This window comes from Thermobia domestica, chromosome 13 (assembly GCF_964235325.1).
Source record: "Thermobia domestica chromosome 13, izTheDome1.hap1.1, whole genome shotgun sequence".
NCBI lineage: Eukaryota > Metazoa > Arthropoda > Insecta > Zygentoma > Lepismatidae > Thermobia > Thermobia domestica.
Genome location: NC_137466.1, coordinates 138,524,241 through 138,541,425, shown reverse-complemented (window position 1 = coordinate 138,541,425; position 17,185 = coordinate 138,524,241). Strand labels below are relative to the sequence as shown.

Below are 17,185 nucleotides of genomic sequence, written 5' to 3'. Positions count from 1 at the left end.
TTTCTCCCTAGTTTGAAGGGATTGTATAAAAATAATTAGTACATTAGGTAAGTTTTTTCCGTTTAGTTTTAATTAGTTTTTAGCAAAAATGTTTAATTTTAACCGATGTGACTTTCCTCATAAGCTAAGTCGTTGCTTTGAAGTAAAAATCTTCTTCATAAATGATTATTTTCATACGTTTGCATTTATAAAGGACGCTAATACGAACACTGAATATTTTATACTGGCAAAAAGGTAAAAAAAAAAATCACCAGTCAAGTATTCGTTTAGATGGGGAGAATCATAAGGTATACTTGTAATGATTACCCAAGAATCCAAGCACTACTTGAAAGAGCGATGACACAATTATGGCGCCCTGAATTTCACGCATGCGCACCTGCCACAGTTCTGTCCTATTAGCATGAGACGTGGCTTCAATCTCTTCAGTCGAAGGACATTTCCACTGAGGTAGATTCAAGATAACCAGTGTTGGAACGAGGAACGAAAATGTACTTCCTTGAACAATTGGTAACCTGGAAGAGCAATTACAATTATTAGAAAGTGGTTAAAAGAGATAATAATTAAAAGCTCTTGATGGTATTGCACTGAGTAAAATAAAAAGTGACAATTATATAAGATGTGAAGGAGTCCGGTAGCCAAAAAGTCTTCAAGAGGGAGCTTAAACGGCCAAATTGTATATAACGGGCTTGAAAAATAGGAGTAGCCTGGTTGCTAACTAGTGATTAAATATTCTAGTTTGACGATATGCATTTACGAAAACTAAATCTATACTATAAACAGAAATGGGGACCAAACTCTCTGATCCGGCTACTGGATTCAGACCTGAAATTTCTATCGATATACCACATTGACTTGGCGCTTAGTCTTCCGTTCCAAGCGCTGCTATCGGCTGAAGGAAGTCCATTAAGTCCATTCCCTTTCTCTCGCTTACCAACAGTTGAACACTTATTGGCTTAGCGCGTGGGTGTGTGAGAAAAATGAAATGAAATCTTTGAGTTTTACGTCCCACGGTTATGCCGGTTAGGCTAAAGGAGACGGTGATGATGAGTGATGAATGAAATGGTGGAATGAAGAAAGTGGGAGGAAACGGGAGAACCCCGAGAAAACCCACGCACACGGTGTTTGTCCACCACAAAGTTCACTTGGCGGGGGCTGGGATCGAACCCGGGACCCCAAGCACCAGAGGTGAACGCTCTACCACTGAGCCACCGCGGCCCTGGGTGTGTGAGAGTGTGAGCTTTAGTTCGTATTTTTGCCACGGTTCAAGACATTTTGGCAGCACAATACTCCTGCTCATAATACAGTGAAACCTCTGAATAACGGACATCAATTTTTGTCCATTACTGAGAGGTGTCCGTTACAGAGAGGTTACAGAAATTTAATTCCTCACAACGGTAATTGTATGCAGTAATATACAGTAAATACATTATGTATGAGTTTAAATACGTAAAATTCAATATGAAAATATTCTATTTAGTGCGTATTTGAATTTCTGGTAGGGATGAAGGAGAAATTCATTTCTGTTAAATAATATTATTGCTGGGGGATGTTTTAATATATTCGTATTCTGCAAAAGATATTATGCCAAAGATGCTTGGATATATTTTTCCTCTACAAGGGTATAGCAAGTATTCTCTGAGAATCCTCCGTACGATTGCGGAAGAAACTTTTGTGTATGTGGCGCTGTATCTTCGTTCGCGGAATGGATGAAAAGTCAAGTTATTAACCCAGCCCCAAACACAAAGAATGTCCTCTTAGAGAAAGTGAAAAAAGAAGCCGGGAAAACTCCAACCCAGACTTGTTCCAGGATCATAAGTAAAAGAAAATTGTTGCTTTTCCTTTTCCATTGCTCGTTGAAAATGTTATTGTAAAATAAACAATGTTTCTTTTGTTATCTATTAAATTGTCGGTAAAGATGCAAGGCCCAGAGGAAACAGGACTAAATTTGTTAGGGAAGAGAAGATCTTTCGCATAGAATTCTTGGCGGTACGACTGATCCTACATGGGTGTTATTGGTGCTTATTGAAGATTTTCTAGGATTTCCACCAGAAAACAGTTTATTGCGGGCAGAAAAGAAGAATTTCAAGTTCTGTTTGATGGTACACCAGGTCCAGACTTGTAGAGATGGTAGATACACTTGTGGAGAAAATATTTTTCTGTCTACTGTAATATATCGCAGAAAAGAGAATAATTCCTGTTCGTTATGAAGAGATTATTGAAACGTTTGGGGGGGGGGGGGTGGAGAACTGTCCGCGTCCGTATCTGAGAGTGTCCGTAAAAGGGAGGATTTTGTTCCGTAAGAGAACATATTTTGTGCCGGGACAAAAAGATCTGTCCGTATTATAGAGGTGTCCGTTACTGAGAGGTGTCCCTTAAGGGAGGTTTGACCCAGGTTTCACTGTATATAACAAAGCATTGTATATAGGACTTATTACATATACTGGCCTAGAAAGATCAGAACTACAGTGTTTTAAGCCAGCAACTGGTCACTTACGAAGCTGAATCAACATACTCTGACGTCCAAGGCTGTAATTCAGGAACCTTTCTTTCAAAGAAAATTTGGTTCATGTGTTGTAAATTACAATGGCCAAATTGTCGTCGACAATGGATCCAGTATTTCGTCACGGTTTACACAAAAACCCATTGTTAAATACACGTTTATACAGCAGGATCACTCTTAAAGAGAAAATCCTATTATATGTAATACAGAAGGCCCACAAGCACAATAAGTCAATTCATAGAGCCCTCTCATGGTTAGCGGTTAGCGTATGCGCCTTTGGTGTTGGAGATAGGGGTGTTCGATAAGGCTGAGGACCTATCGAACTTCGGGAGTGAAAATTTATCGAGTTGTCACCGGTTACTCGAAACCGTTCGAGTATTTGAAATTATCGAAGTTTCGGGTATTATCGACATTTCGAGTATTATCGAAATTTCGGGTATTATCGAAATTTCGAGTATTATCGAAGTTTCGGGTATTATCGAAAGTTCGAGTATTATCGAAGTTTCGAGTATTATCGAAATTTCGAGTATTATCGAAGTTTCGGATATTATCGAAAGTTCGAGTATTATCGAAGTTTCATGTATTATCGAAATTTCGAGTATTATCGAAGCTTCGGGTATTATCAAAAGTAGTGATGGACAGTTCGGTTCCTTCACCTCTGCAATTCCTTCTTGCAGCCAAACTAGTCAAACAACTTTTTTCATCTAAGTTATTGCAAAGTTGTATTTGTGAGGAGAAATGAAAGCGTAGAAAAAGGGATTGCTTTTTCGTTCGACACACGCACACACAGCAAGTTCAATTTCTTCCTGAATTTTATCTCTTGTTTGTTATTTGCTGTCAGCTATTGTATCAGAGTTGTGAGACATACGGTCTTAAACGTACAAATAGGGTAATTTGCTCTTCATACAATATAGTATACATTCAAAACCTCAACCATATTAATCACGTATGCTGTTGCTAAAATATTGTAGCAAAATATTATTTTTAAGCCAAATGTGTTATCTTCTGTCGTGTTTCTTTTCATTAATGACCACTAGTTCACACATTGCCGCAATCAGATATGATGATGCTTTGGGCGCAAACTCCCCTTTCAGCCTTTCAGTAAAATAAATGTTAGTCAAATCAGTGGTGATTTCAGGGGGTTGCTCAGGAGGAATATTCCTCCACAAACATATCTCTGATCATGTTCGCCGTGGCTTACCAGTATTTTTGCTACTTTCACCCTCCGTGTTCAAAATCTTCCGGGGTAGGATTACCATAATTTCTGGATATTTTTAAGAATGGTGTGTTTTTATTGAGAAGTTAAGAAAAGTCTAATCTTAAGTTCCAAAACTGCATATGCTCATTTTCTATACTTAAAATAAATTTTTATATTATTGTCTTAATTATTTCCCTAAGTAAAAATGAAATGAAATCTTTGAGTTTTACGTCCCACGGTTATGCCGGTTAGGCTAAAGGAGACGGTGATGATGAGTAATGAATGAAATGGTGGAATGAAGAAAGTGGGAGGAAACGGGAGAACCCCGAGGAAACTCACGCACGCGGTGTTTGTCCACCACAAAGTTCACTTGGTGGGGACTGGGATCGAACCCGGGACCCTACCTGAGTAAAGTATTCTTGCGAAGAACACCTTATCGCTATTGATTTTTTCATAAATATCAGCACAAGACAGAGTTGCAAGCCAAGCACTTGACCAAACACAGCGAAATTTCCCAGTCTTCCATTTTCCCTAAAATTTCGGGCATTAGTTAATCACAGACGATTTTCCAGACCGGGCTTGAATCTAGGACGTATGGTAATCCTCTCCCGGGGAAACCTTGAAATCATCACTAAGTTTAATGAAGATGAAAAGCGGAAATAAATCTATTTCCTCGGCAGTGAATATACAGGGTGAGCATAAAGTCTTGCCCTGATTACAAAAATGTATTACAGAAGAACCATTTGGCATAATAATATAAATACTGGTCAGTTACATAGGTTAGTACTACAAGTTTTTTTTAAAGACCACTTACGTTACTTATGTTACTTATGGGCGATTTGCTTTCGTGATACCACAGCACGCATTGCGCTTTCTCCTGCTTCGATGCCATTTCGCCAACTAACTCGCGCGTGCCAAGTAACGTACTGCGTCACTCTTGGGTAGCACTAGTGCAATCTATTGGTCTTTAAAAAACTTTGAATACTAACCTATGTAACGGACTCAGAATTTACATTATTCTCTCCAACGGTTATTCCGTAATAAATTTTTATAATCAAGGTAGGACTTTATGCTCACGATGTACAGTGTAGCATATGTTCTATACAGTCGGTTTGTACATTATGATGAATCCACACCTTAGCAGATCCAGAAGCATCGTTTGGTGGAGGCAGATTGCTTCCTGGACGAATAATATAGGCGGCTTTAAAAACGTAAGAGTTTTGCATCAATTCAGAATAACGTGGTGCACTATTTTATACAGTGTGTTTCAAAACAACACCGCCAACGTTTGGGAGGCGATTCCTGACATAGGGTTGCCATATTACCTGATTTTAGCGGATACCACCAGATTTTCAGGTCTTATATTCGTCCCCCGCTTAATCATCTCTTAATCACGAAAAACCGCCCGTTTTTTTGGATTGGAGAAAAATCTAAGATGACTTTGTTGATAAAGTGTTCTTATATTCAACGTAAACCGCTACATTTCTGTGTCAATCTCAACCGCGAGTGGACAGACGACAGAAACAAGATGGACGTAGAAACTGTCAAATTATTACTACTGGTTTTGTACAATATGAAAGACGTATCATGCGTAGAACTTTATGATAAGATTTTATGCAATCGAAATTTTTTAAAGAAAGTTAAAGGGAATGAAAAATGTAAAATTTCGCATAATCATGCACATTTTGGTTCAACCCATGAATACTGATGTATGATCTCATGGGTGCATATTTCTTTGATAACATTCTGTCCAGTTCAACTCAACATGTCTATGCTGTTACGTAATCTATATGTTCAACTAGCCTTTATATATTCAGGAATTATTGCAAATTGAACTACGGTATCCTTAGCATTTTGTTTAGATTATATTCATTATTAGTATTTTTTTTATTTTAAAATGTTTATACTGTATTTCATATATTGTGAAACTGTGGTAATGTCGTATGTTAGTATGATTTCAAGTAGAAATCTTTGAAATTTTATAAGAGATGGACCAAGACTCCTAAATATGTTTTAACTTTCTTACGATAAAAGTTTAGAAATTATTTTGTATTTCTTAGAGAGAAAACCGTATGAACGACATCTGCCATATATCGCTTTTTTTTTAACAACTTGTCTTACAGATATCCTTATTAGATCTTACTGTAATACTTACTTAATACTTACTTTACAATTCGAGACTCTCATTTGTTGAACTTAATAAAACATTAAAGGCAAAAACTAAATTTGCTTTACTTTAGTTTTGTTAGAAAAGTACATTGGAAGTGTCACTTAACAAAGAAATCACTAAAAAATGGCCAGAAGGATCGTCAGTATTTGTAATACACTAGTTTACATCAATACTTACGGTTTAGAATCCCCCGCTTTTCTAATTTCAAAATATGGCAACCCTATCCTGAGACCAAGATAAAACAAAAATCATAGACCAACCTGGGTGCACAAATGCTTCCTTTTGGAGTTATAGGCTGCCGAAAACATGAATAAATGAACTGTATATGTCCATAGCTCCAATACTATAGGATCTACCGTAGTCGGATCAAAATTTTATTTAGGAACTAGTATGTGCCCTATCCAAATATCCAAGTTTCAGAATGATCCAAATATCCCATATGATCTTTTCGCTGACATTTTCACTACAATAACTTGAACACACTTTCCAGTAGGCTACCGTTTCAGCTTGAATTAGCAGTATAACCTTGTTTCCCATAGAAAAATCTGATTACAACTGAAGTGCAATACCGGTATAATCGTAATCGGTTTCAAAGACATTGGCTTCTTGTTTCGGAAAAGAAAGAAACAGTGATAAGTAGTCTATTGTATGCAAGACAACAGGAGAGATAGTATTTCTAATATTTCTTTCAACAACTGCAAAGCAAGTAACTGCACGACCATCTTTCTTTGAAAGTCTGCAACAATATACGAAACAGCTGCACTGAGAAAAAAAAATGTAGGTGGCATACTTAAAAACGTAGGTTACATTCGTAATTCCTGTAGTTTCTGGACTTAACGTACAACCGTATATAACATCCTGCAGCAAACGTATAGCTGAAAAAGTATGTATTATACGCACTGTCTGCATAAGTGCAATGACGTCATTCGTGTGACGTCATCTGCAGTAACAAATATATACGGAGGTGATATCTAGCTTTGTGACGTCAGGATCGTATGTAGCATGTGGATTAATAATGACGACACACACTGACTATCAGGACGGAGCATAATTTCAAGAAGTATGCAATATACGTTCTTTACGTATGTTTCTTTCGTTCAACCCCAAGACAGCATCTATATTGTACTTGTGCCCCGTACGTACGACTAGATACAGTATACGTATTGTACGTATGTATTATACAGATTTTCCTTATGTCGCACACAGCTTGTCCAGATACAGCATACAGAATATCCATATGCACCATACAGAGTGCACATATGTAGCTTACAGACTGTATGCATGCAGCATATAGATTATACGTATGTCGCGTACAGGTTGGCCATATGTAATGTATGGATTGGATGTATATAGCTAATAGGTTGTCCATATGAAATATACGGATTTTACCTGTATCGCATACGTATTGCCTTCTTGTAATATATGGATTGGACATATGCAGGATCTAGATTGTACGTATAGTGCACCATTATTAAAGTGCTGCAACATACTGCAAAATGCATGATACATTCTTACTGTAATGTTGTCAAATATTGTTTTACTCTGTATGAAAACTAAATAGCTTAAAATATGTTTGATCTCCTTTGTGCCAATAATAATAAAATTAACAATCTTAGTTTGGAGCAGTGAAAGTGTCCAAAGAAATGTATTTACCTGCAGGGTGTCCTATAAGTTTGGATTTCCTCCTAATTCGTTGGGAAGCTACTGCAAAGCCAAGTGTTGAAAAGTGACACAAGCGTTAATTTTAAAATTATGGGCACAAAGGAGGTTAACCATATGTTAAACTATTTTCGTTTTCATACAGAGTAAATCAATATGTGATATATTACTGTAAGAATTTATCATATGCTTTGTTGTTAGTTAGTTCCAGCACTTTAATAATAATGCAAAATGCACAGCCATATACAATCCTATATTCAAACTCAAACAACTTCTCTGTACATTTTAATTAACAGGTATGTTTTTTTTTTTTTTTTTTATGTCGCAACAATTAAAAGTATGGTGTCAGCTGAAAACGTGTTCGCTCACAAGATAATTTCTACTCAGTACTCGCCATAAAAATGCAACACCAAGAAGGAGGCTGGGTAGCTGCGCCAAAGTTCCCAGGCCGATACCTAATAGTAAGTGCAGGCAGAATACTCTTAAACGTCCGCCGTATTCGCTGTGCGACAACGTGGTGACAGCGGAGGCGTTGTGCAGCCATCGACTAAACATATTTATCCTTCCCTGCTCTAGACATTCTGCAAATTTGGATTTTCGTGGGTGCATCCTTCTTAGTGCAACATTTTAAGCAACGAGCGGATTAACAGTCTCATACATTGCTTAAAGAAAGAGCAATGATTCTCAGAATTACTCGGAAGATATTATATATATATATACAATAATTTAAAACTGTTATTTCAAACTTTGCAATTCAGAGCACGAAAAGAACTATAGCTAAAGGAACACTGATTTTAGCCAGATAGTAACTAGTAAACTCAATCACACTCAGTACCATTAGTTCATGGTGTTATCCGTAAGTCAGAGATCATGGTATCTCATTTCGTGTAGACTTTTGCATTTGTTTAATGCTAAAAATGTATTTTATCGCTACTTGAACCCAGTACCATATATATATACCGACAGGACGTACCTTAGTCACAAGGTGACATGAGTGAAACACTAAACTATTCGATTGACACCTGCGGCCTTGTCAACACTAGAGAAAGTTACAAAGTGATTAAGTAAATACGGAACATAGTTCATACAAAGTATAGCGATGTATGAAGTCTCCGTTTCATACGACTTGGATAAAGGATACATCTGAAATTGCAACAAAAAATATATGATTTCTCTGGATAATTTGGATTAGTCCAGAATTCGAACACATATACGTTGGTAAGTCGAACTTTTTTTTTTTTTTTTTTTTTTTTTTTTTACTTCTTTCTTCGGATTCCCAATAAAGTTGACTACTGAAAAGCTGAGTTACAGATTCTGTATTAAAACAACACCTTTGCTAGACATGTTCAGTATACACATTGTCTTACATACAGAACAATACATTAGTTATTAATGCATGTCTGAAATAATAGTGCTTCGTATAGAATTTTACTTCATTCAAACGTAATAGCACGAAGATAAAAAAATATTGCGAAAGATAATGTTCTTATTACAGAGAAAAAGAGTTGAAATGACTTAACAGTAACAAACATTTTCTTTAAACAGAGACAATATTTTATTCTAATTTATGGAAGAAAGAAATAATTTGTAGTACAGTATCTTTATTAGGGTTATATGTTCGTACAAAAGAATGTAAGTACAATTGGGTCTGTCTTCAGAAAGGACGTACTTTTAGCCACAACCTACACTGCTTCTTTTCACTGTCTTTCAAGCAGAATCCTGGTTTGATGCACGAAATACCTGAAACAAAAATCAGAAAACATTTAAAATGTTACATTCGGTGTGCTCAACTTGGTTGTACTTAACAATACAAAGTATCTTAACATTTTTGAGATTAAATGGACAAAATCTGTTCGGTCAGGTATGGACTTTTAGGTTGCACATAGAAAAATTACGAAGTGTTTATTGATGCTGAATAACAACTCAAAATGTATTACTATTCAAAAGTAAGTGGGTACCCCAATGGTGTTCGGGGTACCATGGGGTATCTAATGTCTGTATTTTTTTAGATATATGGAAATGTATGTCTCTAAAATGTAAGGAACTGACATCTGTTTACCGAAAACCTCAACTCGGTAAGCCTTATGGATATTGAGATATGGGAAAATAAAGAGCGACACCATAGAAGTGTGGGGTTTGAGTACTAGATGGTGCAGTTTCGGAAATGTAATTACGAGGGCTTACAACAACCTCAAAAGTAATTTCAATTAAATACACTACACACACGCCCTGATGGGGCTTTTCGGGTACCATGATATTCGCAGAACTCTCATTTCTAAATATTCTAAAATATGTCTTAATAACGTTTTAAAGAACGTTAGAGGTGTGTGTTTGCCGAAACTGCAAGTCGGTACGCCTAACAGTTACCGAAATATGGGGAAATAAAAAGCGACACCATAGGTACGTGGAGCTTGCATATTAGACAGTACAATTTAGAAAATTAATTAAAATATGACTATCAAGATATTGTCAAATAAAGGGAGGATCCATACAGTTATGGGATTTTCGTGTTAGGTGGTAAAGTTTCCGAAACCGGTCATGGAAAGTTAATAAGCATCAGTAGCAATTTCATCTTAAAGTAATTAGGTACTTCCATGGAGTTTAAGAACATCATGGGGTCTACCAAGGTTAAATTTTAAAAGCTTTGGAAAATATATTTTGACATTTGTAAAGAGTATTAGAAATATGTATTTACCTAAAATTTCCAGCTAGTACATCTAGCAGCTAGAGAGACACCATACAATAAAAGCGTATTAGATCTTGAAATTTCAGAAAACAATTATTGATCCTAACAAAACTTAAATAAGATGGTCCTTCTATGGGTTAAGTGACTACCTCAGACTTGTCAGTACAATTTCGATCGAAAGATTAATTCAGCTCTAAATTTTCTTTGGACAATTCCAAGCGTTCATCGGGCTCTGAAATAAGTGAACATTTTTTGTCAATATCTAATATAGCAAGCGAGATATAAGAAATTATTTTATGACGTCGTAAAAATAGAGACCCACATGGATTTGTACTTTTGAGTCTTTGCTGTAAGAAGAAATTTCAGAAAACAACCGTATATACCTTAATAGAAAATTAAATGGGCGGGAGCACGGTGGCTTAGTGGTAGAGTGCTTACCTCTGGTGTATTGGGTTCGTGGTTCGATCCGCGGCCGTCAGTTTGTAGTGGACATCGTATTCGTGGGTTTTCTAGGGGTACTACCTCTCCTCCCACCTTTGCATTCCACCAATTCTGTCAACAACATTCACTTGCTTTAATCGTAATCTCCCTGAGACTAAAATGCATAATCGTGGGTCGCTACACTGAAATATTTCCTTTTATTTAATTTTAAAATGAAATAGGGAGTTAAGTATGATCGTATCTCTATGGGATAAGTGAAAACTCCAATAGTTTCTGCAAAAGAAGACTAGTTAAAAACCCTACCACTAAGCTACTGTATCCCCGTCCATTGAATTGTCTATTAAGGTATATACAGTAGTTTCCTGAATTTTTTTCTTATGGGAAAGACCCAAAAGTACAAATCCATAAAGATCTATTTTTACGTCATAAAATATATAATTCCTTATATCTTCTCGACTATCTTAGATATTGACAGCGACTTTTCATTCTTTTGCACAGCTCGATGAACCCTTGGAATTGCCTGAAGAAAACCTAGGACTGAACTAAATTTTCGATCGAAATTGTACTAAGGTACTCATTTAACCCATAGAAGTACCCATCTGATTTAATTTTGTTGCCACCAATAATTGTTTCCGAAATTTCAAGATCTCATACGCTTTTATTTCAGTGTTTCTCCAGATGTTAGATGTACTAGCTGGAAGTTTTGGGTAAACACATATTTCAAATATTGTTTACAAATGTCAGATTATATTTTCAAAAGCTTTTAAAATTTAATTTTGGTAGACTCCATGATGTTCTAACACCCCCTGAAGATATCTAATTACTTTAAGATGAAATTGCTACTGGTGTTTATTAACTTTCTATGACCGATTTCGGAAATTTTAGTATCTAACACTAAAACCCCTTAACTGTGTTGGTCCTCCCTTTATTTGACAACATCTTGATAGCCGTTAGTCATATTTTAATTCAATTTCCGAATTCTAGCGTCAAGTATGCAAGTCCCACATACCTATAGTATCGCTCTTTATTTTCCCATATCTCGGTATCCATAAGGCTTACCGAGTTGCAGTTTTCAGTTAAAAAAAAAAAAAATCAGTTGTTTACATTTTAGAGACATGTATTTCCAAATATCTAAAATGCAGAAATTAGGTACCGCATTGGAACCCCATTGGAGTACTCACTTACTTTTGCATAGCAGGGTAAAAACGCCAATGGTTCTCACTTTAAGGTTGAAAACATACTATTTTGTCTCTTCTCTGAGCATCGTGAATCTGTCGGAGCTGTACCATAGTTGGAAGGACTCACTGATCCTTCCTATAATGACCATATAGTCAGAATTCAAAAAGGAGTAGCCGTTGAAGGAAAAACAATATTTTAAAATCCTTGCACCAGTAGTCGTCACCTTAAAATCAAAATGTTCCAGTAGTAGTCAGGATTTTCTACCAGTATTCGTCACTCAAATAACTTGATATAATTTATTCAAAAACGCACTGTGTATCAGTTTAGGGTTAAGAATACAATATAAAGTAGTAAGCTTAATAACTTTGCATCACTTTTAGCACTCAAGAAAGAAAATAGAAACGTTTTTACATACTTTTTAAAGCAATTTCAGAAAGAAAAATGTTAACTGAATTCAAAAGTTAACTGTATATCACTTTCACGTTAAGAGTACAATATTAAATACTATGTTTAATAACTATACATCACTTTAAACACTCAAGAATGAAAATAAACGTTTGTACATTCATTTTAAAAACAATCTGAGAAATAAAATAAGTTAACTGAATTCAAAATTTAATTATACATCACCTTAAGCTTAAGAATACACTATAAAATACTGAGATTAATAAAAAATGAAATCTTTAACGTCCCACGGTTATGCTGGTTAGGCTAAAGGAGACGGTGATAATGAGAAATGACTGAAATGGTGGAATAAAGAAAGTGGCAGGAAATGGGAGAACCCCGAGAAAACCCACGAGCACGGTGTTTGTCCACCACAAAGTCCACACGGCGCGAGCTGGGATCGAACCAGGGACCCCCTGCACCGGAGGTGAACGCTCTACCACTGAGCCACCGAAGAGTAGACGACTGAAGGCGCAAGTAGCATACAAATTTATGATGCTGAAGGCGTTATTTTTCACAGCTATGGAGGAAAGAGATAGAAACAAAAAAAATAACAGGAAATCTTTGTTTTACGTCCTACGAATATGCTATGTAGGTTGACGGTCAGAATTGAGTAATGAAAATTGATGATCTTGGAATACGATTTGGCCGAATAACGAGGGAGAAAATAATCATTGATTAAATATTAAATTGAAAAGAATTAAGAACCTGACGCTTAAATACTTATCTATCCGGCACCCATCTTGATCCCCATAAAATATCATGAAGTGCTTGATTGATTCTAAACCCAATAATAGTAATAGTAATTTAACAAGAAACACAGAATATATAATTTACGCACCTTGAAATGTAGAAATTAATGATTGTAATCCCCAGCTTTCCAATAGACCTTTGATTTCTTCAAATGAAGATTCGGATATCTTGTTTCTTCTCAAGCAATAATGGGTTACAATAATCAGTTGCAGTCCAAAGCCAAGTCACTAAGTGAAGCATGAATATAAAAGAATTCATTAGTTAGATGCATACAAAATCCTACGCATGTAAATCCGAATCTACTTATATTAAATTGTAAATTTAAACAAACTAAATTATACTACAGTTATAGTGACATAAAACATACATTAAATAAGGTATACAGGGTGTCTCAAAAGTCCCCTGACATAGGGTAACTCTGTTATTATCAGAGTTACAACAAAATGTAGGAGAGGAAAGCATCTCCAAATATGATGTTTTCAATCTAAAGTGAAGGAATTTTTAAAATCGGATGACTCGTTTGCGCTGTACACTCTTTATGCGCCTAATGTGAAATGAAAATGCAACGTTGCCATTTACCTGGACCTACAACATAAGTGAATGAAGTTACTTTCTTTTGCGCTAACATTTCGATGGCCAGCCCCCGTTTCAAACAGGAACTTCATTCACTTATGTTGTGGGTCCAGGTAAATGACAACGTTGCATTTTCATTTAAATTTGGGTGCATAAAGAGTATACAGCACAAATATCTCGTCCGATTTTTTTTGAAAAAAAAAAAAAAAGTGTTCACTTTAGATTGAAAACGTCATATTTCGATATGATTTTTCCTCTTACATTTTGCTGTAACTCTGATAATAACAGAGTTACCCTATGTCAGGGAACTTTTGAGACATACTGTATACATCATAAGAAGTTCCTTTCTAAATTCTACACGGATGTGGTTTCATTGAATGTGAGGTGGGTGATACACATTAGGCCTTTTGGGACTACATCACACGGACGACCGTAATTTTGTGTTCAAATTTTTTATTATGAACTGGTGGGATATGTGATACATATGGCCACGGGCTAGAATTTTCTCAGTATGTCAAAAATGCAATCAGATTTCATGCAGCTTAATTTGGTGAAAAGCTATTGCCAATTGAACGTTACATTTACCTCTTTCTTGCAGATGTTAAACCATGCCGTTAGCACGTGAGGAATGGATCGAAATAATAAAACTGTGGGACTGGAGGAGTATATGTGCAGTGGTTGCCGATTGCAGAGTCATCCACAATGTGACTCTGTGTCACATGTTTCAGTGCTACAGTAATTAACTAAATTTGAGAAGACGAGCACATTCGTGAACATACATCGTAACGGTTCAAACTCGCGGGCCCTTTTTCCTTCCCCATTTTGAACCGGTACATGAAAATGCCATTTTCTCTATGTTTGCCTGCGCCGATTTTGAAAATTCCTTCACTAATCGATTTCTCTCGACGAGTACTACAAGAATCAGTTAAAATCGCACGGGCCCTTTTTTCTTCCCCATTTTGAACCGGTACATGAAAATGCGTTTTTCTTCATGCTTGCCTGCGCCGATTTTGAAAATTTCTTCACTAGTCGATTTCTCTCGTTGAGTACTACAAGAATCAGTTAAAATTTCGCGGCCCTTTTTCTTCCCCATTTTGATCCGGTACATGAAAATGGGTTTTTCTTCATGCTTGCCTGCGCCGATTTTGAAAATTCCCTCACTAGTCGATTTCTCTCGTTGAGTACTACAAGAATCAGTTAAAATCTCGCGGGCCCTTTTTCCTTCCCCATTTTGAACAGGTACATGAAAATATGATTTTCTCCATATTTGCCTGCGCCGATTTTGAAAATTCTTTCAGTAATCGATTTCTGTCGTCGAGTACTACAGGAATCAGTTAAAATCTCGCGGGCCCTTTTTTCTTTCCCAACCCAATATTTTTATATATTTTGAATGTATTCAAGTATGGAACAAAAGTGTTTAATTAATTCCCTTAGTAGGCTTCTCAACTTAATATTTTTCAACTTAAATTTTATTTGTTTTGATTATTTATTTTCTTGTGACTCAATATTTAATTGCAATCGTTCATTGGGGAGAAGGGTGGCCATTCTCAAATATATAAATATAGTATTCTTAAAATTTATGTCTTCTCGTATTATTAGTTTCTTCCACTAGACCTGGAAATTGCAAAATTAATACCTGGAAAATTCAGGGAAATTGAGTTCCATATTTATGTATGAACCCTGCTATTTACAATTTTTTTCGAATAGGGAGAATTGTACAAAAGGGTGTTTTGGGAATGGTATAACAGTAGGTTTCTGGGGGTGTTGTTCGAAATGAAATAAAATCTTTAAGTTTTACGTCCCACTATTATGCTTGCTAGGCTACAGATGACTTGGTGTTGTTCGGTGGGGGTCAATGTTGCCAATTTTGGGAAAAGTCACTAAATCAGGGGAATTCGACCTCAACGATAGCGTAGGGTGACCATAAAATTTTCAGTTAATAACGGGATAGGTTCTGGCTTTTAGATCTACCTTTGTTCTTACCAGTGCCTTGGGGCCGCGGTGGCTCAGTGGTAGAGCGTTCACCTCTGGTGCTTGGAGTTCCGGGTTCAAACCCTGCTGCCGCCAAGTGAACTTTGTGGTGTACAAACACCGTGTGCGTGGGTTTTCTCGGGGTTCTCCCGTTTCCTCCCACTTTCTTCATTCCACCATTTCATTCATCTCTCATCATCACCGTCTCCTTTAGCCTAATCGGCATAACCGTGGGACGTAAAACTCAAAAATTTCATTTCATTTCATTTATCAGTGCCTTGATATCAGAGTTCCCCCTCTCTCTCTCTTTGTTACTGAGCGGGTACTTATGAAAAAGGAAAGACACGTTGAAGTTTGTTCAACACACAACCAACTGCTAAATCTCTGCTGTCTTTCGAGCAGTACTACGAACTATAGAGTATGTTTAATATAGGGAATTTCAGTTCAATTTTTGCCTCTTTGTTGTTATTAATACTTTTAAAAGGAGTAAAGGTACTGGGTTTGTTATTTACTTCTTTCATTTACATAAAATGGGACGAATACTACTTTTTTCCATCTACTGACGGGAAGGCCGGGAAACGCCCCTAAAACGGGACTGTCCCGGTCAAAACGGGACGTATGGTCGCCCTACGAATAATTTTTCCGATTGGAGACTTTTATGGGTGATTTTTAAATGACGATTCAGCTACTTATACATTTAGCGACTTTTTGCTGCAAACAAAATTTTCATCTGTAGAGAAGCATTATTAGTTCAAAACAGTTTTTGAACTAATAATGCTTCTGTTTGTTCTTTTTTCTGTTTGTTTGTTTTAATCAGCGCAAGTGATGAAGAGTTTGGAAATACAGCGTACCCACTGGCCCACAATCCTGCATTGTTATGTTGCCCTTGTCCTCTAACGAAGAAGAACTACAAACTTGATGTCCTTTAGTTTGCAGTTTCCGTTGAGAGACACACGTAATACATCTTTACCGATAGCAAAAAGATTAGCTATAGATGCGTGAATAAAGGCGATGTGGATGTTTGTTATATTTGTTCTTTGGGGTCTTTTAATTATTCTGCAGTTTTTCTTTTACAAAAAATTGCTTAACGTAAGTACTGTAGTGTTAATTATTTCGGAACTATTTTGACTCCACAATATGAACAAAAGTACCCGAAACAATCTGAAATGATCCCTGAATTCAAGGATTGGTTGCGCCCTGTTTACAAAGATGTGAGTAGAACCAGCGGCGCAAATCTGTCTTCAACATTGGGGGGGAAGGGTAAGACCGTTACCATACTTTTTATTTTGGGATGTCCAAAATAGTTATGAAGTTGAAAAACAATGTTGTGGAGTATCAGAGTTGTCTTCAGCATTGGGAAGCTGCAGATTTGAGGCTTATTCTGGGAGACGTCTATTTTATCTCACGTTCCTTTGTAGCAATTGGACAAAAATAATCAAATTTCTCCCAAAAAACACATTTCAAATCGGATTATTGGGGAAAACTCCCCCTCAGTTCCAAGATTGGAGGGGACATGTATCCGTCATCCCCCCCCGGGATTTGCGGCAGTGAGTAGAACATATTGTTTAGTTTACATCTACAACTTTAAAACAATGCTTATAGACAATGAAT

At 36.5% G+C, this 17,185-nt stretch overlaps 1 protein-coding gene across 1 annotated transcript in view; it reads right to left on the bottom strand.

The window, feature by feature from the left end:
* LOC145668573 (solute carrier family 23 member 1-like) overlaps positions 1-17,185 on the bottom strand; it is a 109,359-nt gene that overhangs the window by 42,908 nt on the left and 49,266 nt on the right. The window contains exon 4 of the mRNA XM_081736574.1: positions 307-512. Within this exon, the coding sequence (XP_081592700.1) occupies positions 307-512 (206 nt within the window). The remainder of the gene's footprint in view (positions 1-306; positions 513-17,185) is intronic.